This window comes from Anomalospiza imberbis, chromosome 14 (assembly GCF_031753505.1).
Source record: "Anomalospiza imberbis isolate Cuckoo-Finch-1a 21T00152 chromosome 14, ASM3175350v1, whole genome shotgun sequence".
In the NCBI taxonomy this organism is placed as follows: Eukaryota; Metazoa; Chordata; class Aves; order Passeriformes; family Viduidae; genus Anomalospiza; species Anomalospiza imberbis.
Window position 1 is genome coordinate 15497486 of NC_089694.1, and position 25439 is coordinate 15522924.

The window sequence follows — 25439 nt, forward strand, 5'->3', positions numbered from 1 at the left end:
GCTATCGTGTCCCAGCAGGATGAGCAGGCACGGGGGTGGGCACGACAGAGGGGTTGGGGATTGTCACCTTCTCCATGGGGGGATGCTCGATGCCCATCTGCAGATGGCCAAGGGGCAGCATCACCGAGGGGCGGCGGCACTGCCAAGGGGAGGCAGGGCACGGGCAGCATCACCGAGGGGCGGCACAGCCGAGAAGTGTCAGGGCGCAGACACCGTCCCCACCCAGGGGCCCCGGGCAGGGCAGCAGCTCGCTGGAGGGTTTCCTTCCTCCTGCCCCAGCCCGCGCTTCGCCAGCCACCCCGAGCACGGCTGCAAGCGCCTCTCATGTGACCGCCAGCTTCCTGTGCGCTCCCGGCTCGGTGCCGGTGCCGCGGGACGGGACGGGACGGGACGGGACGAGACGGGACGGGACGGGACGGGACGGGACGGGACGGGCCGCGCTCGCCGCTGCCGGACGCTGAGCCCTCGCCACCGGCCCCAGCGCCATGCTGCGCCGCAAGCCTTCCAACGCCGGCGACAAGGAGCCAGGACACAGGAAGGTGAGTGCTGGCGGCACCCAGGTGCCCTCGGCACCGCGGATGTCCCGGCACATCCAGAGCTGTCCGAGCCTGGGCTGCCGTGGGATGCTGAGCAGGAGGGATGGGGGGCTGGGGCAGGGCCTCGGGGGCTGGGACAGCATGGCAGCTGCCCTGCCATCAGTTTATCTCTGCTGCCACCCGCCACTGTGGCCTCGCCAGTGCGTGGTCCTGGCCTTGTCCATCTCCCACTCTGGCTTCCATCCTGGTGGGACGTGTGGCTGGGATGCACAGCACCCGGGATCAACATGGGTGCCAGCTCAGGTGCCGGTGGGACCCGCGGAGCTCTGCTGGGGGAGGATGTGGCCCCCCACCCCCCATGGCCTCCCCAGGCGTGGGCGGCCGCCTGTCATTTCCTGGGGGGGGACATGGCTGCGGTGGCGGGTGTGCAGCTCTCTTGCGCAGCAAGGTGCTGCGGTCGAGCCTGCAGCTCCGTCACGTGCGCCAGCCGCTTCCTCCGGCAGCACCGCTGCGAGGTGGGAGCCGCAGGAGCGCCAGCTGCCAGTGCCACGGCCTCTCGAGAGCCCCCTGCGTGGCACGGCCGTGTGCCACCCTGTGGCTGAAGTCTGGAGGCTGAAGTCACCAGTGGGGGCCAAAGCTGGCTCCTCATCCCCTGCCAGGTCTCGCACCAGCTGGCACTTCAGCTCTTGCCAAGCTTTGATGGGCTGGCATCAACATCAGCAAGTCACCACGGGGAGCGGGGGCAGTGCCTGGTGGCGAGGTCCTGCCCATGAAAGGCACAAACCCTGCCATGGCAGCTTCTCCGTGCTGCCAAGCTTGCGCAGGAAACCTGGGAGAAGTCCCCCTCCCTGCTCTGGGGTGGCCCATCCAGCCCGGCCAGTCCCAGTGGGCATCCCCTGCCCTTGCCCAGCGACAGCCACTCTCACTTCCCCCTCCTGCTCTGCTCCGGGACAGCCCGGCCCCCCTGACTCACATCCCACTGCCAGGCTCTCCATGGCCCCTCCAGCCCCAGGGCAGTTCTATCTCAGAGCTGTTTTGTCTCAGCACTGAAGCCCTGGGGGGTTCAGTGGACCTGGATCTGGTGGATTCAGGGCACTGGGGTGGGAGCAGGGCAAAAGCCAGCATCCCCCTTGCACAGATGCACCTGGAGCTGGCATGAAGCCACAGTGGCTGTGCGGCTGGGTGTGGTACCATGAGCCAGCCCTCTGCAAGGAATGGCAAAACCAAGTGCTCAGGGGTGCTCAGTGGAGCCAATGAGAAGGAGAATAAAGAGGGAACAGCACAGGGCCAGGCTGTGCAGGGCTGGGAAAGGCCTCTGCCACAACAGGAGCTGGCAGAGCTGCTTGAGAACAGAAATCCCTGTTTGTGGTGGTGGCAGAGCAAGCACCGTGGTGTGTGCTCCAAGGGCCTCAAGAGTGCTGGCAGTGGCTGCCGAGCTCATCGTGCCCCAGTGTGCTAGCATGCTGGTGCAGGCATCCAGGGATGAGGGACACCTGGGACCAGGTGGCTGTGCTGGCACCAAGGATGTTCCTGGCATGGAGAAACCCTTCCATGTGAGACAGGCACCTGAGGCCATGGAGAGGAAGGCAGGCAGGGGGCACAGGAAAGACCAAAATGGGCAAGGGATGGAGAGGTGTACCAGGACTGAGATCCAAATCTGGCTTTGATGGCTTAGGCATGGAGGTGGCACCAAGCCAGCTGGTGATGCTGGGGGTGTGCTCTCTGGGCTATGGGGTGACACTCACAGGTGGAAAACATGGATTTGTGATGAATCCTCCAGAATTTCAGTCCTGGAGCTGACCCTGTGGGTAGCAGCAGGGACATGGCCCTTCACTGCCTGCCCACCTGTGCTGAGAGGAGATGCAGCACTGCAGAGCCCTGGGTGCCCCCACGTCCTGGCCCATGTGCCAGGGTGGCATCATGGCACAGCCCTGGGCTGCTCCCAGCATGGCAGTGCCAGGCTCCACACCAGAGCATCCCTGCCCTGGGAATGCTGTGCCAAGCAGCTGCACAGGCACCAAGAGCTCCACATCCCAGTTCCAGGGGGTTGATGACACACGGCAGCTCCTGGAAGAGAGCAAAAAACTCTTCCCAGCACTGGCATCACCCTGGGATGGGCAGAGCAGCCCAAAGGGCAGGGAGGAGCTGCGGCAGGGAATGCAGGAAGAAGCCCATCTCCCACTTTTCCATCTCCCTCCTCACACCTCTGCCCCTGCTCCCAGCTTTCCCTACAGCGTTCCAGCAGCTTCAAGGATTTCAGCAAGTCCAAGGTCAGCTCCCCTGTGTCAAGCGAGGAGTTCAACCTGGAGGAGAATGTGAGTTCCCAGCACCCTCGGAGCAGCAGCACCCCTTGACACATCCTGCTCCCCTGGGAACAGCCCATTTCAGGGCTGGTTTCCCAAAACTCCTGGTGTTACCAGTGACTCACGTGTCATGGAGCAGCCCCAGGGTGCCAGCACTGGTGGGATTTGGGATCTCACAGCCCTGTGTGACCCTGCTGAGGCTTGCCCAGGGTGGGGGGCTCTGCCTTCACTCTCCATCCCTCTGGCAGATCCCTGAGGATGATCCCAGCAGTGCCAGTCCTGAGGAGGCCGTGCGGAGCAGCGGGACGAAGCTGGGCAGGAAGTGGCGGGCGGTCATCTCCCGCACCATGAACCGCAAGATGGGCAGGATGGCTGTGAGAGCGCTGGCTGAGGGGAAGGTGAGCAGGGGGTGTGGGGACACGCACAGGTGAGTGGGGGACAGCTCCCCCTCCCTCGGCCTGACCCCAGTACCCTCAGCAGGGAGAGGTGGAGGCGGAGGGGTCCCCATGCCCCCTGTCCCCAGCCAGCAGCGTGGAAGAGCAGAGCCATGACAAGGTGCCCCTGTCATACCTGGAGCTGGAGGAGGAGGAGGACGGGCGCCCAGCCCTCGGACGCCAGATGTCCAGCGGTGAGGCCAGCCCCAACGGGACACTGGCCCCACGTCCCCAGCCGGGCACATCCTGACCCCCTCCTCTCTGCAGGCAGCGACATTCCCAGCCCTGGCGATCCCAGGGACAGCCGGCCGCTGGAGGAGACCGTCCCAGCCTACACTGGCCCCTTCTGCGGCCGGGCCCGCGTCCACACCGACTTCACCCCCAGCCCCTATGACAAGGACTCCCTGAAGCTGCGGGTGAGCCACGGCCACTGCGGCCCTGGGGAGGGAGAGAGGGTGGCCAGGGACCCCCTGAGCTGGGGCTGTTCCCCGGCTGTCCCCGAGCCTGCGCCCACCACCATCCCACGTCCCTTGGCCTAGAAAGGGGACATCATCGGCATCATCGAGAAGCCGCCTGTGGGCACCTGGACCGGGCTGCTCAACAACAGGGTGGGCTCCTTCAAGTTCATCTACGTGGATGTGATCCCTGAGGAGACGGTCCCTGCCCGCAGGAGCCGGAGCTCCAGCCGGAACAAGCGCCTCAAGCCCAAGACCCTCCATGAGCTGCTGGAGCGCATCAACCTGCAGGTGAGGGACAGGGGCTGAGGGGGAACAGCAGCACCCAGCAGGGCACCAGCAGTGCGACCAACCCCTCTCCCCTTCACTATCCCCCTCCTCGTGGGTCCCTCCACCAAGCACCCAGGGGCACAGAGGGGACACGTGGGGCATTTCTGGCTAATGTGGGGGTAAGTGCCCACCGTAGACCCACTGAGGGGGGAGCTACAGGCCGGCATTGGGGGTCAGGGGGAGCCAGGGGAGCCACCCAAGCCCTGCTCACCCCTACCCACGCCCCCCACCCAGGAACACACCCCCACCCTCCTGCTGAACGGGTACCAGACCCTGGAGGACTTCAAGGAGCTGCGGGAGACCCACCTGAACGAGCTGCACATCACGGACCCCCAGCACCGCGCCAAGCTGCTGACGGCTGCCGAGCTCCTCCTGGACTACGACAGTAAGAGTCCTGGGGAGGGGCGGGAGAGCCCTGACTGGGTACCCCAGCAGCACCACTAACACCACGGCCCCTCTCCCAGCAGCCAGTGAGCCAGAGGATGGTGACACCACCGAGGCCCCGCCATCGCCCTCAGAGCCCAAAGGGGACATTCCCCGGGACTCCGGCTGCTTCGAGGGATCAGAGACCCTGGATGGCAGCCGGGAGGAGGCTGAGCTGGGGGGTCCTGAGGAGCAGCTGGGGCCTCTCTCCATGGCAGAATCCTCCTGAGCCTGCCGGCACTGCCACTTCCCGCTCTGGCCCTAATAGGGGGGCTGGATTGGAGGGGACGGCTGCTGGTGGGGGACAGGGGAGCCCCAGTGGTGGCACCTCGGGGCCCGGCTCGGTCCCTGCACCAGAGCCCAATGCTGGGTGGACACGAGGTGCCCCAGGACATTTTGCATGGCACTGCCTGGCAATCACTGCCCCGAGGCAGGGACTCTGGGCACGCTGGGGCAGCATGCTCCCCGCCAAGACACCACAGGCATTGGCTGCTTTTCCCAGGTTTACCGGCAGGCTCAGGAAGGGAGACCTGGGGATGGAAGCCGTGTGTGCAGGCAACTGAAGCCTGCCCAGGACACTGTCACTTCTCAGCATGGACACACAGAGACCTGCCCCCCTCACCTGCCATGGGGGACAGCAAGATGCAAATAACACAGCTAAGACACCCTGGAAGTGTGACATGGAGAGTCCTGGAAATGTACAGGGAAAGGGGAAGAGGCAGCTGGCTTGGGGCAGCACAGACACACAGGGGCTACAGCTCAGCCGTTTTCAAACCAATTAAGTTTCCTTCATTGTTTTAAAATTAAAAAAAAAATAATTAAAAAAAATAAAGAACACCCAACCCTCACCCAACCCCCTTCCCTCCTTCTGGAGACCCTGACCCGTGCAGGCAGGTCCCGGCAGGCAGCACTCCACACACCTCGTGGAACAGGGAGCAGCAAAGCCAAAATACACTTTTTTTTGCACCGAATTGGAGATGTGGTCAGTAGCGTGTTGGGACGACTCCCACGGGGTGGGGCACAGGAGCCCTGTCCCCGGAGGATGGAACGGGATGCGGCTGGGCTGGCTGAGGGCCATGGCAGGGCGGCTGGGGCTCCTTCCCAGCCACATTCCAACTGGGAGCAGCTGTGGCAGCTCTGCCCTCTCACCCGGGAGAAGAGGCCCCGCACTGCGGGAGAGGGGGCAGTGCCGGTGCCACGTTCACACCGTACCCCTCGCTGCCAGCCAGGAGCATCACGGACACACACACGGGACTGGCCCGGCAGGACGCCCCCCAGCAGCCATCACACACCTGCGGGGAGGAACGGGAGTGCCCAGCACTGTGACAAGGGACGCAGAGCTGCCAGGGCACGGAATGGCCTCTCCTCCACCAGCGACCTCTGCGGGGATCCCAGAGGTGTGAGGGTCCTGCCAGTGCAGGACGGGGACTGTGGAGTGGGGGGAGCCCTGCCACGGCACAGAGCTCTCCCACCATCCCCCCAGCCTCTCCTTCTCTGTTGAGGACATACAAGCCCAGTCCTGGGCAGCTGCCACAATCCTGGGAAGATCCAAGGCTCTCAAAGTCAGTCTAGGATGGCTGAGAACAGCAGAGCAAGGCAAGGGGGGGACAAGGGGATGCAATGACACAACACAGATCGGGGCTGAGGTCCTGCAGAGCTGCTGTGCCACAGCTGGGGAGGGCTCAGTGCAGACACTCAACAACAAATGCAGCCCCAGCACCAGCCTGGAGCCAGTGCACAATCAGATCCTTCCCTGCAGCTGTCCACCCGGCTGCCCTCTCCCTCCCTTGAAGCCCAGGGTGGTGTGAGCACCAGGGCAGGACGGGAAGGATGGTCCCCTCATAGCTGCTGCCTCATTACATCACATGGAAAGGAGCACAGGAAGACAGCTACTTAAAAACCGATGCCAGCAGAACTCCTCCCCACTTGTTTGGGTCCTTGGGGCACCAAAACATCTCCTGACAAGCCTTGCCAGGCCAACCACAAAACAACGCAACAGATTAGAGGAAGGAGGGAGAAGGGAAGAGAGGACATTGCTGCCACGATTGCTTTCCCCTTCCTTGGGGATTCCTCAGCAGGAGGGAGCAGGCCGGCCCTGACAGCCTCGCCCTGTCAGAGCTGGGCCGGGGCGGAGGGACAGCCCCAGCCCTGAGCCGGGATGGAGCATCCAGGGCAGCCCACAGAGCCAGAGGCCCGGCCCCAGGCAGACCTGGTGCTGGCAGTGCCCCACGGTGACCAGGGCGTGCCACCCGCGCTCGCTGTCCTGTGCCACCGCGCAAGGCCAGCGCTGCCCGCACCGCGGTGAGTAATGATTAAAGCAAAATGGCCATGGGGAATCAGGTGCCTGCCATCCAGCCCTTCTCCTCTCCTCCACCACTTCCAGCTTTGATTAGACAAAACAACAAAGTTCTCCCTTCCAAGCAGATGCTAGTGCTCCGCTCGCCCAGGGTCCGGGGAGGGCACCGGGAGCTCCCCAGGTGTTCGCTGCTTCTCCTCTGGTATTTCGGTGTTGCTCACAGACGGCGCAGGGACCTGGAGAGAGAGGACAACGTGACCTACAGGGACACCCCCAGTGCAGAGCCTGAGCACACAGGCTCCACCGCTCCGCTACCGCCTCCAGCTCCCACTAGCAGTGGTCTCAGCTGGGCTTGGGAAAAGGAGAAACCAAAACCAGGGGCCACCCAACAGGCAGAACAGCCGCTTCAGGAAGAGCTGGATCACTGGACTGCTCCAGCAGAAGTTGTCGGGGCTGTATCCATCAGAGAAGGGCAGCTCATGCCCAAGCAGGAGCAAGCTGAGCCATTTCCCACCACGCTAATGGAATAATTTAGGTGGGAAGGGCACTCTGGAGGTCTCCTGTCAAACTATGTCCTTAATGCAGGACTAATTTCAAACACAGAGCAGGTTGCTCAGTCACAACAGCTTTCTCCAAGGGACAGCCCTGCAGCTCACATGCAGCACCAGAACAAGATGTCTGCAACCTCTCAGCCCTCCCCAGCCCCGCCAAGCTCCATGGGCAACAGCTCCTGAGTGCTCTCATGGCAGGACTGATCTCCAAAACCACAGCCAGCTGTGATCTCCTTTGAGGAAATCCAAGGAAACCAAGACGCTGGTTTCCAGGGTCAGAGCAAACAAGCTTTTCAGCAGCAGCCTCTCACATGGCCCCCCATGTCGTTTTGTCCTTCCTAAGTCACACTCTCAGCTTTCTCCCACTGTCCCAGAGCCCCCCCCCCAGCTCCCAAGGGGATCACTCACGGCACTGGGGGGAGGAATGCTGCCATCCTGCTGCTTCATGCCACCCTCCTGGGCCTGCCCAGGGCCCTGCGTGGCCGGGGGCTCCTGCGTGCCGGGTCCCCGTGGGCACGACCCCTCCTGAGCTGTGCTCTCCTCCTGCTGCAGGATGCCCCGTCTGTCCAGGACACTGCAAGAACACAGCCACACCGTCAGAGACCCATGTCTCCCCAAATCCCACCTCTCTTCCCAGCAGAAGTGCTGGTGGAAGACAAAGGTCAAGGCAGCCCCTCAGGAGCTCACCTGGGGGGCAGGGGCCCGCAGAGCACCTCGCAGCAGTTCTTCACTATGTTGCCATGGCTGTAGGGATTCTGCACACGGTTCTTCCCAGTCCAGGACCCCTTAATCTGAAATAGTTGGGCACAAGCTCAGGTTTACTCTAAGGCCGCCCTGCCCCAGCCCCCAGATCCCTGTGCTGTGCTTGACACGCTGAGAAACAGTGACAGCTCAGAGGAAGAGGAAGGCTCTACTTACGTCTTCGTTGGTTGTCTGATTCAGTGCCACCAGGAAGGTGTGGAAACCAGTTAACCCCACCACTGACCACAGCGTGAAGAAACAGATGAGCACCTCCAGTACAGTGAGAACAGTTAAGGACTGGGAACAGCCTGAGAGCAGGCCCAGCCCACCTGTTACTGCCCCCACAAACACCAACTTCTCTTCCTCTCCTAGCCACTGTTTCCTGTTTTATTCTCCTCCCAAAAGCCAAGAAAATGCTCCCCACATTGTCATCCAGGGGAAAATGCTCAGAAAGACTCAGAGTGACCTAAGCAGCCACTCCCCAATGCAGCTCCCACTAACCCCCAGTTTTGGAGAAGTCAAGCCCTTGGAACCATGGAAGGATATGTCCCTGGGGTTTCCTTCAACGTGTTCAGAAACCCAATCTTCAGAGATTCTGCAATACAAAAAGAGAGAGATTTTTTTCACCGGGAACATCCCACAGAGTCCAGCTCCCTTTCCCACTCCCTAACTCTGGTTTCACACCACCATCTGTAGCCCCACTCTCTCCCTCCCCGCTCTCCAGGCAGACTCACTCAGTGCTACGTAGACGATGTTGAAGGTGAAGATGTAGATGGTGAGGAGGGAGAGCGAGAGGATGAAGAGGTAGAAGTAGCGGTAGTTCCTCTTCCCCACGCAGTTGCCCACCCAGGGGCAGTGATGGTCGAAGCGCTCTGAGGAAGCCAAGATGAAAATTAGCACTGCCCTGGCATGGCCCTGCCCACCTCTAGATCCTTGCTCCTGTGCTCCCACTTCAAAAATCCCCCAGGCTGACACAAACTGCCAAGTTCAACCCTCTGCTCAGTCAGGACCCCATATCCTGACCTCCTTTCAGGAGGTCAAAAAGTCCAAAATTATTTTATAATGAGTGATTTTGCTCATCAAGAGAGAATTGGAGCTTGACCCCCCCTTGTGTCTTCTCTCCCTGGGGTACAACAGCCACAGCACATGGGTTAGATGAAGGCCTGGGAGTCCCCAAGTTCTTACCCTGGAATAATCAGGAGAAGGTTCAAGAAACTGCATAAACACACAAAGGCTGGGAATCTGAAGAGGAGGAAAGGGGTCCAAAAGGACAGGATTTCTGCCTGGAGCAGTGATGCTGAACATGAGCTAGTTACATACACAGAAGGAAGACAACAACCAGGACACTCCAGGGAATGGCACAATCTCTGTGCTGATGAAGGAGCTGCTGTCACCTGAGACACAGCTCTCCACTGGAACCCTCCAGTCCTGCAAGGCCAGAGTCCAGTGGGACTCAAAAATGGGCTGCTCATGTACAGCTGGACTCGATTATTGCCAAAGTCCTGGCAAAGAGGAAGCACCTGCCTCCAGGTTCTGAGCAAACCTCAAGCTCCTCGAGCACAAGACGAGGCAGCCTGGACACTCCACCAGTCCAGAGCTGCCCAGCACGAGCCTGGGTGCAGGTCTGCCCTGTCCCAAGGCTCTCTGTGAGGAGCAAGGCCAGGCCAGCCCCGAGCACCACTCACCCACGCAGTTATCGCAGATGCTGCAGTGCGAGGCGCGGGGCGGCCGGAAGATCTTACACGTGTAGCAGTACTTGAGCTTCACAATCTGGTTGTTGATCTGGAAGTTCTTGATGCGCGGGGGCGGGCGCTGACCCTGCGGCACGGTCCCGTTGGTGGCCTCTGCCAGAGAGAACCGGGCACAGATCGGACCTGCTGCCACAACACGACAGGCCTCAAACGACAACTCGCTTCCCTGCCTTTCCTCCCAGCGGGATCGGAGCCCGCTGGCTCCGGAGCCGGAGGCTGCAGCTCTGCTCACGCAGGCCAGAGCCAACCTGGCAGCTTGGAGGCAGGAAAAGGGATGCCAGAGCTTTCACTGGCATGTTGAGAGTGGGCTGGGTGTTATCACCTGCATCCACCAAACCTCCTCTCTCCCTGAAGGATCAAGAGGACCACTCCAAGCTTTCTGCACCCCGTCTCAAAAGCAAACTGAGTTTGTATGTACTCAGCTATGGGAGAGAAAGCAGCAGGTGAAACGGCTCCCAGAGAGGGACGCAGGTACATTGTGCTGCCTTCTTGAAACTCGGCCAAGTAAAGTGAGCCAGCAGATTGGGGCAATCCTCACTTTTGGAGGTCCAGTCAGGAAGGTAAGCTTTGCAGGGACTGTAACCTAGAAATATGCCATAAACAGGGAGGCTTTTCCAGCCCTCACCAGCTTGGCCACTCCACACTCACCAATCTCCATCTCAATGAAGGCTGCCTCGTCGGGCAGGGCCCTCGGGATCACGCCGGGGTCGCTGAAGCTCGTCCGCAGCAGCGTGGCCATGGCGAACAGGAAGAGAACTGCTGCAAACACGGGGATGGCCGGGGACAGCTGGACAGCCAGGTACCGGCACCTGCGGACACGGGGCAGGAGACCACGAGTCAGAGCCTCATTGCCTGGCACAGCCTCAGAGCCCGGGCACTCCGCAGCACTGCTTAGATCTGGAGCAGAGAAGCGGTTCAGTACGTCCTTCTGATCCCACCACCACAGGGGAACACACTCCTGGGGCAGCTCCAACAACCAGGCACCATCACAGCATCTCCACGTTTTCCACCAGCTAGGCACACATACTTCCCAGCATTTGTTCTGTTTTCAGCTCCCATTTTAAGGAATGCCAGAAACACGACCAGGCAGCTGGAGTGTCCTTGTCCATTACATTCCTGATGCCATGGGATGGGCCAGACCACTGGGAGAAGCACCCAAGGCCTGGTCAGGGATCCCACAGCTGGAGAGAGCTGGAAGGCATGGAAGCCTGTGGGGATGGTGGGAATCTCTGGCTAACTCTTTAAAGAGCAGGAGCTTCCAGCACCACAGAAATTATTGGGATTAAGTGCATCCTGTGCTTCTTAGGAATGGATTCCTGTGGAAGCGCAACATTCCCATGCAACAAGACATCTGGCTTCCTTTGGCTTTCCTGAGACAATGGACTAGAACGCTTCAAACAAAGCAGAAAGGCTCCTGCTTCAATACTCCCCCAGCTCAAAAGGGAACAAGGTTTGTTTGCTCTACAAATACAGCAAGGCCCAACAAGGAGTTTATGGTGCTGATCCCACTAATAGAGGAGATGCAAAGGGAGCATGGGACTCATCTCACCATGGCCATGCTGATCCTGGACACCCACAGCCATGTCCCCAGAGGTGCTGCAGCCCTAGCCGTGTGGGAGGGCTGGGCAGAAGTCATGTTTTAGAGACATACTGGGCTGAAAAAAAAACGTATTTTACCCTAATTCCTTCAGAAAACCCTACTGATGTTGGGGTGAAGTTCCTATGGAGCTTTGCTACGGTTTAAGGGAAACCCCACCTAAATCCCACCACTTGTGTTATGTCTCACAACTCCTCACACACATCCCTTCCCCAGCCTCCTGATGCAGCTGGGCACCCAGGCTTTCAGGCACCTGGCTTTCTAGGATCCACCTTTATCCCTGCTGGTGAGGGATGGATCCAACCCAGACTCCTACTGTTCCACTGTTACTCTCTATGGGAGCATCAGGCTACTGTGGTGATTATCATCCCGGGGGGCTGCCATCCCAAGCAAGGCCATTTCCATGACCTCCACAGCACTATTTAATTCTGGATGGCATTCCCACCACAGATTCCCCAAACATAATGCAGTTTCCAGCTCCAGCTGGCAGCACCAGGCTCCGCAGGCCCACTGCAAGAACATTTCCTGGGCCATTGCCTGACTCCAGCACTGTCCCCCACATGTGACAGGGACAGAAGGGCTGCACACTGAAGCTACAGCTTCAGTCACAGCTGCAACACCAAAGCCCACAGCAACACACAGGGCCTGAGTCTTAAACCAACATCCTTCATTTCAGACACTGCACGCTCTGCCGTTCCCCAAAACAACGTCCCCGTGCCCAGCCGTGCCCACAGACAAAGAACTGGAGGGCCGAGCTTATCATCTTCAGGCAGCCCAAGATAACTTTGCATTCTCTTTGCAAGGGCAAAGTCCAGGGACAGCTGCAAGTCAGTCAGCAAGTAAACAAAAACCTTGGAGCCCATTTGGGGTAGAAATATGGAGTTAGGAAGATGGAACATGGATTTAGGTGCAGGTCACTCTCTTCTCCCAGGCAATCAGTGACAGGACACGAGGACACAGCCTCAAGCTGTGCCAGGGGAGGTTCAGGATGGACATCAGAAGAAGGTTCTCCATTAAAAGGGCTGTCAGGCATTGGAAGGGGCTGCCCAGGGAGGTGGTGGAGTCCCCATCCCTGGAGGTGTCCAAGGAACAACTGGATGTAGCACTCAGTGCTCTGGTCTGGTTGACAAGGTGGTCACCAGTCACAGAACTTGATGATCTTGGGGGGTCTTTTCCACCCTAAATGATTCTGTGATTATTCCTTTAAAAGCTGGACACTGTCTGCCCCAAAGGGCTGTAGCCTGACCCTTGTCCAGCTGATATGACAGCTTTTGGAACTGCTGTGACAACGTGAACATATTGTGGGTTTAAATATGGATCCATGAGCTGTGTTAAAGCTGAGCCACAGCCCTCCTGCTTCCACACAGGCTTAGCTTAGCTCCCCTTAGCTGGGCTGGCATCTGTGGCCCCTTGCAGGTGAGGGCAGTGGTTAGAGCCAGAGGAGCTCCCACCACGGTGAAACTGCATCTCCAGGCCCAGCGTGGAGCCCACCACGTGCCTCCCACCCTCCCTGTGCTGATGGGGCCTCGCTCTTCAGGTGACTTCCAGGGAGCACATCCAGGGCAGGGAAAGCAGCCACTCAAGGTCCTGACTTGGTACTCAAGTACTCACTAGCACTGGGGTATCTTCAGTCTACGCCTTGTCTCTAAGACGATTTCACTGCTCAGGAACAGACATTTAAAGATCTTTTGTTTGGGAGAGCTCAGAGCCAACAGAGATGCTCTGTTGGCATGTGAGGATGCTGCTCCCCCATTCCCAGCACCATATCTGTGCTCTGGAGCATTCTGTCACCAAAAAAGCAGACAATAACAGCACTATCACAACTCATCACCACAGCGGGGTGGGCTGGGGCAGGAAGGCTGAACAAAGGGACCATTGGAATGGGGAGCAGGGGGAGAAGCAGCTGGGAGGTGCCATGAGTTACGGTGCTTGGCTGGTTATTCTGCACCCATTTGGGAAGGTCTGTTGTAATCAGCACATTGAGCAAAGCTCTGGAGGAAGGGGAAAGCCACAGGGACTGCAGCCATGGCCACAGGACAGCACATCTCCCAGGCGGGCATCATCAGGGCTCAGCACAAGCTCCACAGTATCACTCACCCACATCTCACCTGTTTAACCTTCCTCAGCTGCAGCACAGCCACATCTTGTGTCTGGTCTGGGTGCCAGCAGAGCTGTATCTTTCCCCAGTGCCTGGCCCTCAGCAGGGCACTTCAGGCTGGCTGTGCTGGGTGTTCACACCAGGGAAGGGATGGTGTCTAGCAGCCGCTGTGTTTGCAGTAAGCGTGGGAGCAGCTGCTCCGAAGCCCAGCCACACCACAACATTGTGTCCAAGCCCTTCCCAGCAGCACCAGGCAGGGCTGGAGCTCTCCCTGGAACCTCTCCCCAGCTGCCAGCAGTGACACATCAACTGTCAGCACACGCCATGTGTTTCTGACACAACTGAGGCAGGAGACAGGTGTGTTATGCCGATGTCACTGCTCTTTTCCCAGCTAAAATCTCAAATCTCTGCACAGACAAATCACCCCAAGATCCACCCAGGAATGGGGGTGCCACAGAGGATGTGGAGGCTGCAGGGAGGGCAAAGTAATCTCCTGAGAAGGAGCCCACGTATTAAAAAAAGCTCAATCCAAACCCCAGGAGTGGACACTTCCCCCAGAAACAGGCACAAAACAAGCTGAACTCTGGACACCAAAAAGTTCACTTCTATTGAGAGAAATTACAATGACTAAAAAGCATGAATTAACTCACGTGTAAGTTTTGACCACGCTTGACACAGATCTAACCAGAGGTAATGCCAGCTCAGAGGCCCCTTTGTGAGTCTTGGGACTCTGGGCTTTGGAAATCAAAACCAAAAAATAAAGTCACACAAAGGGCAGTTTACATGTTTTCAACTCATCAGAAAACAAAGACATTTTCATCTCTACAAAGCTAAAAAAAAAGGAAAAACAAAGTGACAAACATGCTTGGGCATTGGAAAATCCAAGAGCAGCCCCTTCCCATGAGGAGCCGGTGTTGCTGGTGTTATCATGCCTCTAACATTTACAGATGACAAGTTTTGTGCTGAAAAGCCAGAGACAAAAGAAATCCCATTCCCTTCAGCTGAGCGTGGAACTCACTTCAGGAGAGACAGGAACTGCAAAGGGAACTCCCAGCCTGAGAGTTCCCTGCATCCCATCATCCCCGTTCGCAAAGGGATTTTTTACAAGTTCCTCATGTGGGAACACCTCAAGAAGACAGCAGCTAAGTGCCCAACCACAGGGCTGACATACCATTAGGAGTCTGAAATAACGCCAAGAGGATGTGAAACTGTATTTTACGGGACGTGTTATGGAGCAGACCCAGTTAAACACAGGTCTTGGACTCTGCAGGGAGCAGCCCAAGCAGCAGGAGCTGCTCCTGTAGCAGTGAGAGAGGTGCCCTTGGGCAGAGGACTCCAGTCGGTCGCTGCAGAGCCCTTCCCGGGAGCCAGCACAGCTCCGTCCCTCTGCCTTATCTAAGAGGGAGGAGTCGGATCTCAGGTACAGCACTGAGTTCTGCCAGCTTCTGGTTCCTGTTTGCTCCTGAATGGTGAGACTTGCCCAGTCCCGGAACACAGCGCTGTGGTTTGGGGGATCAACACAGAAATTCCCACCCACAGGGCTGAGGCGGCTCAGCCCGCTGGCCTGAGGACACCGCGGAGCAGTTGGCAGCACTGGAGAAACCTGGAGGAAAAAACCAGCACCAGCAGCAGCCCCGCGAGTGCGGCCATCGCTCCAGGGCTGGGCAGGAAGGGCCGTGGCTTTCCTCCTGCCGTGGGTGCCGGTCCCCACCGGCCTCAGCTGTAACTGGAGCCAGGGCAGCCCGGAGCGCCGGGATCAAGCCCAGCCCGGCGCAGGGCGAGCAGCCAGACACATCCTGGCTCCAGGCACCCGGAGCCGCGCTCAGACAAGGTGTGACTGCGCAAGTGATTCAGCTGAATGGAGCAGGCAGCACGGCACAGGCAGCATGGCACAGGCAGCCTGCAGTGAGGGGCAGCGAGGAAAAGGCTCCTCCGCCCACCGCCGGCTGCCGCGCTCCAAATCCACACACCAACTTTAAGGGGGAAACCAGGAATTTCCATGCAAACACTAAAGAATCTGCCGAACACTGAGACAAACGGACAACACCGTGAAAGATCGAGGCTGAGATCCTCACCCAGAGCTCCCGACACATGCAGGACCGGCAGGGCTCCGGAGCGGCCAAGCTGCTTATCTCAGCCTGATCAGTGAAACAGAGACCTTGGGGAGTGTTTCCAGCTGGGAAGGCAACATTTCATCCCTATCCCAAATTCAAAAATCCCCAAACAAGTTCAAAACAACCTCCTCTCTTCCAAACAAAAAAACACTGAGGTGTTCTGCACTGAATCAGTTTATTGGGTATTTGGATTTTCCCGAACTTTTCCTTATCTCCCTCAGTTGATTTAACTAAAATTCAGAGGTGATCCTGTTCCCAGCAGCATTCCCCCCACAGAGCCCACCCTCCAGGTCTAGGCACGGCCTGGATGTCTTGGTGCAAGTGACTCCTCCACAGGCCTCTGACTGCCAGAGCACAGAAAGGGGCTTCTCAAGGAATTTCCAGTCACGTTCCTGACTAACCACAGCCTAGGTCTGGAAATCAGCCTTGGCTCACTCTGCCTTAGTGCAACCACGGCAGAGCGGGATGTGGTTCACTCTCCTGCTACGGACAGGATCCACAGGGAGCCAGAGCAATTATCCCTCAAATCAGTGTTTCTGGTGCAGCAATAAGCGTTTCTGGAGCAGCAACACTTATTAGTTCTTCCTGTAAGGCAGGAAGGCTCAGCCCTATTTTTCAGATGGAAAAAACCCCAAACATCAAACCAAGAGTGGTGTCACTTGGTACCTCAGAATTCAGACTGAGCAGGGATAATTTGGGCAGGGAATTAGGGAGAGACACGCGGGGCCAGGGAACGTGAAAACAAGTTCCCTGGCTTAGGAATGATGCTGAGGAGGACAGCATCTGGGTCGAGGGCTTTTTGGATCTGCAGGAATAGCCAGGGCTTAGCCAGCGAGCAGGTCCTTCCACTCGCTCTTGGCTTTGCGACCTTTTGTATCACCCAACCCTGTTTCAGCCTTTCTGCTGCCCCAGAACACAAACATGCCCATGGAGGCCGAGGAAGGGAAGTTTTTCAGTTGTTTAGCTGATCCAAGTTCATCCTCTAGCCAGGCAACAGGGGTGTCCTGCCCCCTCCCACAGCATCAGCCCAGACAAACATAGGCTTTTCCCTTTTTGCTTGTTTTTTGATTTTAGGATTAGTCTAAGGCCAGCCCAACTCCCCATCCTAGCTCCTAGGGAGAGCTGAGGGGAGGGGGCAGATCCCTCTTTTTCAGAGGGGGCAGATCCCTCTTTTTCAGCAGCATCAAAGGTTTTGGCTGAAGGTCTTTAGGCTGCCAAGGTGATGTAAGGGGTGGTCGGATCCTTCCCAAATAGCATGGCTCCGGCCGCAGTGCAACCTGGGGCTGGGGCTAGGTCAGACTGGCAGGACCCCCGAGCTCACTCCGTATTAATCCTCCAGCTGGGGTCACCTCCCTAGTGGGGCTGATGTGGGGGCTGCACGTTCCCCCGTGGGCAGGGACACAGGCTGCGGCCCAGGCTGCGCCCCAGGGACCAGGAAGGGACTGCCAAGTCCCAGACAGAAGGTGACCCACAGGGAAGCAGAGCCAGCGTCACCCCTCGGCAGGGCTCCGGCAGGGCCCGTTCCCCCCAAAACCTCCAGAGTCAGTCTGCTGAGGGGGAGGAAGCAGATCTGGACAGGGAGAGCCACACTCCGCCAGGCTGCGCCGTGCCAGGCGTCCCTCCCTCTCCCGAAGGCCCCGGGCACACGGGCCCATTGCCATCCCCATCCCCGTCCCGTGGGGTCCCCGGGGAACTCACTCGAAGGCGAAGAAGAGGGCGCAGGTGCCGAGGATGAGGAAGAGCGTCAGGTAGAAGATGCCCTTCTGCCGGGCCATCATGATACGGCCGTCGCAGCAGAAGGTGTTCCTGCCCGGCAGCTTCTCCCATTTCCGAACCACCTTCTTCCTCGCCACCATCACCGACATGGCGGGGCCGTCACTGGGGCGGCAGCGGCCGCCGCACGTTCGGGCGCTGCTGCTGCTGCTGCTGCTCCTCCGCCGCCCGCGCGCCCAGCATCATCGGGGCCCCGCGGGGCCGAGCTGGGCTGGGCTGGGCCGGCGGCTGCGGGAGAGGGAACGGGGAGAGTGCTCGGTCAGCACCAGGGCGGCGGCGGCACCGGCACGGGGGGCGGCGGCCGCCGTCGCCATGGAAACCCCGCGCCCGGGAGGGGCGTTGCCGTGGGAATCCACCAGGGAGGGGGCGCGGGGCGCGGCCAGGAAGACCCTCGGGTGGGCGGCTCCGCACCGGGAGGGGACGCGGCAGGGCCGGGCCACGCAGGGCAGGGCAGCCCCGGCTCTGCGGGCGTGCCGGGAGCCGGCGAGGAGAGAGCGGAAGGGAAGGGTTAGAGAGGAGACGGGAGGGAACGGGAAGGGAGGGAGGGAAGGGGACGGGAAGGGTCCCGCGCCGCCGCTCACCCGGTGCCGGTGCCGCTCGGGCCGCGCCGGTCGCTCGCACCGCGCCGGGAGGGGCCGCCACGCCCCGCGCCCGAACGGGGCGGGGCCGCCGCGGCCATTGGTCCTGCCGCGCCCTCCGCCCCGCCCCGCCGCTTCCCTCCCTTCCATTGGGCGCGTGCGCTGTCAGTCCGCGGCGGGCCCGCCCACCGCGCCTCTTCTCGCCACTCCATTGGTCACACGCGCTGTCACTTCGCGGCGACCCCTCCCTCCCCGCCGCTTCTCGCCGGCCCATTGGCCGTGCGCGCTGCCACTCCGCCTGGTTGGCCCCGCCCCGGTGCGGACAAGGGAGGGCGGGGTGAGGGCGGGGCGCGGCACGTGGTGGGGGCGGGGCCGGGGCTCCGGCGGGGCCGACGGCGGGGGAGGGGCTCCGGTGTGGCCCGGCCCGGCCCGGCCCGGCCCGGCCCCCCCGGCTGCTCCCGCCAGACCTCCCGGTGCAGCCCTCGGCGGGGCAAGACCGGCGCCGCCCCCCGTTCCTCTTTTTCGTTTTCTCTCACCGGGTGCCCACAAGGACCGGGCTTCCGAGCCCCAGCGCCGCGGGGAGCGCACGGGATGCTCCCGTCGTGGGTTGCCCGCCCCGCCCCTCCCACCCCATCCGCACACAGTAGTTTTCACACGGTTTTGCACACCCACACCGTGGGGTTGGGTCCAGGGAGCCCCCCAGGCCTCCATCGCCGGCATCCCATCGATCCCTGTTATGCCAGCCCCGGCAGCCCTCTCTGGAATCCCGCACACCGCGCTCCCGCTGGGCACGTGGCTGCCAGCAAAGGCAGGGCCCGGAGCGCCAAGCCCGAGGGGAAAATACAGAACTTTTCCCGCGGTTGTTGCCATGGAGACAGGAGCAGGAGCTCGTTATCCCCCTGCCCCGAGCCCCCCGCGCGCCCAGCCCGGGACGGAGGAGAACGGCGGGGAGGACGGGGAGCACGGGGAGCACGGATGCTGCGGGCGCCCTGGCGGACACTGACACCGCTTCGTGGCTGAGAACTCCCTGCGTTTGCTCCAACGACCCTTTGGATCCCATCGACCCCAAAAATGCTCCCAGGAGCCGGGTCCGGCCGGGCGGGAGGAACCGTAGGTGCGGCAGCTCCGTCCCCGGGGGAAAACAGCGAATCCTGGAATCCCGGGGGCCGGGGGGACCGACGAGGGTCACGGACGGAGCGAAGACCCTCAGAGCCGCTCTGGCCCGCGGCGGCACCGGCGGCTCCCGCTGCCCGGCGAACCGGGGGCGTCCCGGAGGGCCAGAGTCGTCCCGGAGCCGCCGGGGGCCCCGTCCGAGGCCGGGAGGGCAGTGTCCGTCCCTCCCGGGCCCCCCTCGGTCCCCGCCGGTTCTCCCACCCCGCCCGCCGGACCCGCTGCCATGGCAACCTGGACGTCACGGGGGCGCGCTTTGCAGCGGGGCGCGAGGGCTCGGCGCGACACTCGGTGGCGCTTTGCGGCAGTACCGGCGTGCGGAGCCATGGCGGAGGAGGACCCGGCAGCGGCGGCGGCAGGGAGCGGCAGCGAGAGCGAGGAGGGGGTGAGCGGGGCCGGAAAGAACGCGACGGGCTCTCCGGGCGGCCTCCACCGCTGTTTGCGGGGCTCCGAGCGCTCTCCTGGCCGGGGTGGGCGCAGCGGAGGACGGCGTGGCCTGGCCGGGGATGTCGGGCCGAGGATGTCGGGCCCGGGACCCGGCCGGGCGGTGCCGTGGGGGCACCGGGGAGCACGTGGGAGCGGGCGCTGGGGCAATCCCCGCGGCCGCGCTCTGCCTCGTCGGGTCTGTGACCGCGTGTGCCGTGTGGCAGGAGGATGGCGAGCGGCGGCACCGGCAGCTCCTGGAGGCCATCAGCGCCTTGTCCGGACGGAAACGGTGAGTGGCCGCTACGGGCGTCCCGCGTTCAGGCCCCGGGGCTCCTGCAGCAGCCGCGTGGCGAGAGGCTGCGCAGGAAGGGCTGCAGGGGGGACGGTTCTCGGCCCTGCCCTCGGCACCGGCCCCAGACCCTCCAGAGCAGCCGGCGGACACGAGGAACCTCTGGGGTTGTTTTCCGTGTCTCTCTCGCAGGCGGAAGCTGGCGGAGCGCTCCGAGGCCAGCGGGCAGGTGTCCGAGTTCAATGTCACCTGCAAAGGTGAGGCAGGGAGCTGGGCAGGGCTCGCGGGTCTGGGATGGCGCTGCCCACCGAGAGCCAGTGTGAGGGCTGGGACAGCTCCCTCACCTGGCAGTGCCGCCCCTGTGCGTAGGTGCTGGGGAGAAGCTGGTTCTGTCGGAGCTGCTGCAGCCCATTCATCCCAAATCCACGCTGGGCAGTGTGAGGAAGGAGCTGGCCAGGGTGAAGCAGAAGGCGGCGGTGGAGCTGCCACTGAGCAAAGAGGAGGCCAAGAGGGTGAGTGCAGGGAGCCAAGGGGGTCTGAGCTGAGCCCCCAGGATCCCCGTGCTCCTCCATGATGCCACCATCACCTTTCTCTGCTCGGCCTGTTCCCCCCCAGGTGGTGAGGGAGGCCGCCTACGTGACCAGCTCGAAGGAGGTGGGGAAGTGGCAGCAGGTGGTGCTGCAGAACCGGCGCGCCGAGCAGCTGGTGTTCCCCCTGCGGCAGGACATCGCCACAGTGACCCCTCTGGAGAGAGTCACCTCGGCGTGGAAGGTGGCCACTGGGGGTCACGCGGCTGGGGTGGCTCTGGGGGTGCTGCCGGGGTGGCTCCAGGATCAGCTGGGGCAGGTCGATGTCTCCTGGCTGTGCTGGGGGCAGTGATGGCAGGCCCAGCCTGGCGGTGACACTGGGCAGGGAAGGTTAGCTTGGGAGCTTGGGAAGGTTAGAAGGGCAGTCTGTGCTCGTCTCACAGAGCAGGTGTGTAAATTCCATCTGGGACAAGCCAGGTAGCGTGTGAGCAGAGGGTTTGGAGCCTGCTCTCTCCCCTCTTGTAGCCTCTCAGGGCCAGGCACATGGGAGTGTCCCTTGGCTACAAGTGCTGAGACAGAGAGGATTGGTTTGCCAAATCCTGCGTGCCTGGAAACATTCCTTACAAAAGAGAGGTGTGTTTGGTTTTAAATGCAAGGTCCTGTGGGGATGTGCTGCTGGCAGGAAAGCACTGCTATCCCTGTGAGTTGTCAGATGCCCAGGGGAGGGAGGGGCAGCCCCTGCTGAACTCCCAGCAAACCTGTCACTCACACTGATCTGCCCAAAAGTGCCTTTCTGTTTTGGAGGGACGTGGCATTGCGTGGCCTGGAACTCCTGCTCCATGCTTCTTGTGTGGTGCCCGCCGGTCAGCGCTGCCTCCAACAGAGAGGCCATTTTTTCTAACGTGGGAGGAATTCTACCTGCCCTCACCGGCCCATGTGGCTGGGAGAGTGCCCAAGGGCTGTGGTGTGGGACCCATGAGTGGGGCTATGGCCACCCAGTCCCCCAAGGCGGGGGGTGCTTCTGTGGCCTTCCACAGACCAACGTGGGGGCAGTGAGAACGGATGGGGACATCCAGGGGAGCACTGGCGCTTGCAGCTCTCCTCATCTTCTTGCCACGTCTACTGTCCCAACAGGCCCGAACTCCACTGGAGCAGGAGATCTTCGGATTGCTCCACAAGACACAGCAGCCCGTCACAGACCCGCTGCTGACACCGGAGGAGATGGCCTCAGTGCAGGCCATGAGCTTGGAAGAGGTGAGGCTTCACGCCCCTGGGCCCTGGCTCTGGGGGCCTCTTCCTTGGCCCCATCCCTCACCCCGTGCTCCCCATCCCTCACCCCGTGCTCCCCATCCCTCACCCCGTGCTCCCCGGCAGGCCCGGCGCCGGCGGGCAGAGCTGCAGAAGGCGCGGGCAGTGCAGTCCTACTATGAGGCCAAGGCTCGGCGAGCAAAGCGGATCAAGAGCAAGAAGTGAGGCTGTGCCTGTGCTGGGCTGGGCACGCTGGGAGGGCAGGGCGGCCCTGCCTCGCCGGTGCTGCCCAGCCCCTGAGCCACCCCTGTGCCACAGGTACCACCGTGTGCTCAAGAAGAGCCGCAGGCGCCAGGCCCTGAAGGAGTTTGAGCAGCTGCACAAATCGGACCCTGCGGCCGCCTTGGCACGGCTGGAGGAGCTGGAGCAGCTCAGGATGCAGGTGCTGCCTTGGCACCTCCGCCTCACCCCTCGGGAGGGCCCTGCTCCTTGGGGAGCTCTGTGTGATGCTTCTCTTCCCCCAGGAGCGGATGAGCCTTAAACACCAGAACAAGGGAAAATGGGCCCGATCCAGGGCCATTATGGCTAAGTATGACCTCGAGGTGAGATGGAGCCACAGAAGGGTTTGGTGAGAAGGGACCTTAAAGCTCATCCAGTTCCACCCCCCTGCCATGGGCAGGGACACTTTCCACTAGACCAAGTTGCTCCAAGCCCTGGCCAACCTGGCCTTGAACATTTCTGGGGATGGGGCAGCCACAGCTTCTCTGGGCAATCTCTGCCTGGGCTTCCCCACCCTCACAGGAAAGAATTTCTTCCCAATATCCCATCTATCCCTGCCTTCTGTCAGTGTGCAGCCATTCCCCCCTGTCCTGTCCCTCCAAGCCACTGTATGAAGTCTCTCTATCTCTTATAATCCCATTTATATATTGGAATGCCATGACAGGGTCCTCAGCATTGCTTGGGGAAGGAGGGGAGGCTGAGGTGGGGGGGAAGGTTGGGAATGTTGTGTCTGCCCTGTGTTAGAGCCTCTCGGTGCCTCCCAGGCCCGCAAGGCCATGCAGGAGCAGCTGGCCAGGAACAAGGAGCTGATGCAGAAGGTGCGGGTGGAGCCACCCGAGGAGGAGCTGTGTGAGGTGCCCGAGGAGGACACCACGGCCTTGCCCGTGCCCAGCGGGGCTAATCCCTGGATGCTGGGTAAGCCCAGTGACCTGGCCCCAGAGCCTGAGGCACAGGAGTGTCCAAGAGATGACACAGTGCCTGGTGCTGTGGAGAACAAGGAGGAGATGGAGGAGGAGGAGGAAGAGCTGTCAGAGGAAGAAGCTCTGCTGCAAGACTTCGAGCAGAAGCGACGGGAGCGCACAGGGAGCCCCGAGGGGCATGGCAAGGACCATGGTGAGGAGCTCGAGGCCCAAAGCTGGGTGGGCTGGGAGTGCTGGGGGCTGGACAAAGGAAGAGGGATCTGGGGACAGTTTTTGGCAGGTTTCACACAGCTGTCCTTGCTCTCTGCCCTGTGGAGTGACCATTTCTACCCTCATCATGTAGGTGCTGATGAGACTGAGACTGGTGCTGAGCAGCCCAGGGACAGCCCAGTCCCCCCAGACTGTGCCGAGGAGCTGGGGGACAGCCCAGTCCCCCCAGACTGTGCTGAGGAGCTGGTGAGTGCAGGGCTGGAGCCTCCCCCTCAGGCCCAGGAACAGCTCCTGCTCTCAGAGCAGCTCCGCCATGTACAGACCATGGAGGATGTGGAGAGTCTGGCCAAGGAGGAGCTTGTGGAAGAGCAGAAGCTGGTAGGCCTGAAAGCAGGGAAGCGAGCACGGCAGCAGGAGGAAGGCAGAGCTGGGGACAGACATACCAAGAAAGCACCAGCCAAGAGGAAGATGATCAGTCTGGAGGCTGTGCTGGATGGGAAGCCCCACGAGATGGACTGCCTCAGCCTGCCGGTGGTCCTGGAGGAGGAGGTGAGCAGGACAGGCCTTCCCCATGCTCCCCAGTACCCAAAACACCCATCCAGTAATCCCCAAACCCTTAAGTCTCAGTAACCCCAAACCCTCTAGTGGTAACCGTAAACTCCCTTCCAGTAACTCCAAACCTCCTTTCAGTAACTCCCAGTAATCCCAAACCAGTAACTCTAAACCTCCTCCCAGTAATTAGAAGCCCCAGACTAGTAACTCCCAGCACTCCTAAACCCCCTTACAGTAACCCCAAACCCCCACCAGTAATGCCCAGTAACTTTTACCCCTTTCCCACTCTTCCCAGTACCCACAAACCCTCTCCCAGTGCCTCCCAATTTGTCCCAGTCTCTCCCAATTCCCCTGGTAACGCTTAAACCCACTCTGTCTTGTCCTTGTGCAGGAGGGTGGCATCGAGCAGCATGGGATGATCACGGAGGCCTTTGCTGGGGATGATGTGGTCGCTGACTTCCGCCGGGAGAAGCGCAAGGCAGAGGAGGCAGTGAAGCCGCAGCCGGTGAACCTGGTGCTGCCAGGCTGGGGCGAGTGGGGCGGCACAGGCCTGAAACCCAGCGCCAGGAAGGTCAAGAGGTGAGTGGGGGAGAGCTCGGGGTTCTGCCCAGCCCCGTGCCAGCCCTGACCTCTCACTTGCCCACAGGTTCCTGATCAAGCCGCCGCCGGCGCCTCCGCGGAAGGACCAGCACCTGCCCCACGTCATCATGAGCGAGAAGCGTAACATCCACGCGGCAGCGCATCAGGTGGGCCACACCTGTTCTCCGTGAGAGCTCCAGCACCTGGGCAAGCCTGGGGCGTTCCTGTGATCCCTTCCCAAAATGTCCGCAATCCCTGCCTGTAATCCCTGCCCAATGCTTAGCTTCCAGTTTAAACAGCTCAGAAATGAAGGAGGAGGGATGTACAGGGCTGCTCCCTTGGTGGTGGTGGTTGTTCCAGCCCTCTTGGGCTCTGCTGGCAGTGGAAAGGGAAGCAGAGTGTGAGTGGGTCCTGGACAAGTGGGAGGCAGTGAGCACTGGGGGCAGCATGGGCTGGAAAAGCTGGGCGGGGTGGCTCAGGGCTATTACCCCTGTGGTGTCCCCACAGGTCAGCGAGCTGCCCTTCCCCTTTGAGCGGCACCAGCAGTTCGAGCAGAGCATGCGGACGCCCGTGGGCTCCACGTGGAACACTCAGCGTGCCTTCCAGAAGCTGACAGCCCCTCGAGTCATCACCCGCACTGGCCACATCATTCAGCCCATCTCAGCTGAGGATGTCCCTGACACGGCCCCTGGCAGCGGGGCCAGGCTGGGGGGGGAGGCCATGCCTGAGAGGAAGGCTGTGCCCAGGGGGAAGGCTGTGCCCAGGGGGAAGGCTGTGCCCAGAGGGAAGGCTATGCCCGGGGGGAAGGCTGTGCCCAGAGGGAAGGCTATGCCCGGGGGGAAGGCTGTGTCTGGGGGGAAGGCTGTGCCCAGGGGGAGGGCTGTGCCTGGGCAGAAGGCGCAGCCCCCGCACTGCAGAGCACGGTAGCTCTGTGTGTGCAGCCTGGAGGCTCAAACTGGAGGGGGCGGAGGAACCAGGAACAGCTCCTGGTTCTGTCCAGGTCCTTCTACCTCTTTCTCTGCAATAAAACCCAGGGTTGCCCTCCCTGTGCTGTCTGCATGGCTGCCCTGGCAGTGTCCAGGGCTAGGTTGGGCCCTCCATCCTGTCCTTGGGGTCCATGCAGGGCTGGGTGCTTTGGCTGAGTTGAGGGTGAGAGCTTGGTCAGGAGCTCATAGTGGGGCACGTCTAGGAGCATGGTGAGGGACTGGAATAGCTGCCAGCATCGTGTCCTTTGTCTTTTATATCCCCATTTTGGTACC

General features: G+C 61.0%; 3 protein-coding genes across 6 annotated transcripts; 2 read left to right on the top strand and 1 right to left on the bottom strand.

Annotated features, from left to right (window-relative positions):
* Nucleotides 1–49: 49 nt before the first annotated feature.
* On the top strand, nt 50–5329 carry SASH3 (SAM and SH3 domain containing 3). Of its 3 annotated transcripts, none has more exons than XM_068205077.1 (8): nt 50–539; nt 2759–2851; nt 3088–3237; nt 3320–3467; nt 3541–3689; nt 3813–4019; nt 4293–4443; nt 4523–5329. In XM_068205077.1, the coding sequence occupies exons 1-8, from the start codon at nt 486–488 to the stop codon at nt 4708–4710; spliced, it is 1140 nt and encodes a 379-aa protein (XP_068061178.1). In that variant the 5' UTR covers nt 50–485; the 3' UTR covers nt 4711–5329. The 3 variants fall into 3 exon arrangements, with proteins under 3 accessions (XP_068061178.1, XP_068061176.1, XP_068061177.1); XM_068205075.1 differs by having other exon boundaries at nt 54–539; nt 3317–3467; XM_068205076.1 differs by having other exon boundaries at nt 54–539; nt 3317–3467; nt 4526–5329.
* ZDHHC9 (zinc finger DHHC-type palmitoyltransferase 9) lies at nt 5244–18131 on the bottom strand. 2 transcript variants are annotated; one of them, XM_068205072.1, is made up of 10 exons: nt 17984–18131; nt 17328–17630; nt 10469–10629; nt 9755–9913; nt 8804–8941; nt 8616–8664; nt 8247–8349; nt 8016–8119; nt 7737–7902; nt 5244–7013 (listed from the first exon to the last, which is right to left on the bottom strand). In XM_068205072.1, exons 2-10 carry the CDS (start codon nt 17492–17494, stop codon nt 6909–6911), a joined length of 1152 nt encoding a protein of 383 aa, XP_068061173.1. In that variant the 5' UTR covers nt 17495–17630; nt 17984–18131; the 3' UTR covers nt 5244–6908. The 2 variants fall into 2 exon arrangements, with proteins under 2 accessions (XP_068061173.1, XP_068061174.1); XM_068205073.1 differs by having other exon boundaries at nt 8247–8344; nt 8611–8664.
* A 1300-nt stretch (nt 18132–19431) lies between these two features.
* Nucleotides 19432–25226, top strand: UTP14A (UTP14A small subunit processome component). The gene is made up of 14 exons (XM_068205078.1): nt 19432–19535; nt 19801–19865; nt 20058–20122; nt 20235–20377; nt 20481–20636; nt 21527–21646; nt 21767–21861; nt 21959–22082; nt 22165–22242; nt 22684–23032; nt 23183–23598; nt 23993–24180; nt 24248–24347; nt 24688–25226. The coding sequence occupies exons 1-14, from the start codon at nt 19476–19478 to the stop codon at nt 25105–25107; spliced, it is 2379 nt and encodes a 792-aa protein (XP_068061179.1). The 5' UTR covers nt 19432–19475; the 3' UTR covers nt 25108–25226.
* The last annotated feature ends 213 nt before the right edge of the window (nt 25227–25439 follow it).

What these genes read in the sequence shown, in the direction of transcription:
- ZDHHC9 (XM_068205072.1), bottom strand. Translation starts at nt 17,494, where the DNA reads ATGTCGGTGATGGTGGCGAGGAAGAAGGTGGTTCGGAAATGGGAGAAG. An exon ending in CATCGTCTACGTAGCACTGA is followed by an intron (nt 8,665 to 8,803) that starts GTGAGTCTGCCT and finishes TTTGTATTGCAG; the next exon opens with AATCTCTGAAGATTGGGTTT. An exon ending in ATCAGACAACCAACGAAGAC is followed by an intron (nt 8,120 to 8,246) that starts GTAAGTAGAGCC and finishes CAACTATTTCAG; the next exon opens with ATTAAGGGGTCCTGGACTGG.
- UTP14A (XM_068205078.1), top strand. Translation starts at nt 19,476, where the DNA reads ATGGCGGAGGAGGACCCGGCAGCGGCGGCGGCAGGGAGCGGCAGCGAG. An exon ending in AAGCGGATCAAGAGCAAGAA is followed by an intron (nt 21,862 to 21,958) that starts GTGAGGCTGTGC and finishes CCTGTGCCACAG; the next exon opens with GTACCACCGTGTGCTCAAGA. An exon ending in TGGAGCAGCTCAGGATGCAG is followed by an intron (nt 22,083 to 22,164) that starts GTGCTGCCTTGG and finishes CTCTTCCCCCAG; the next exon opens with GAGCGGATGAGCCTTAAACA.
- SASH3 (XM_068205075.1), top strand. Translation starts at nt 486, where the DNA reads ATGCTGCGCCGCAAGCCTTCCAACGCCGGCGACAAGGAGCCAGGACAC. An exon ending in CGGACGCCAGATGTCCAGCG is followed by an intron (nt 3,468 to 3,540) that starts GTGAGGCCAGCC and finishes TCCTCTCTGCAG; the next exon opens with GCAGCGACATTCCCAGCCCT. An exon ending in TGGAGCGCATCAACCTGCAG is followed by an intron (nt 4,020 to 4,292) that starts GTGAGGGACAGG and finishes CCCCCCACCCAG; the next exon opens with GAACACACCCCCACCCTCCT.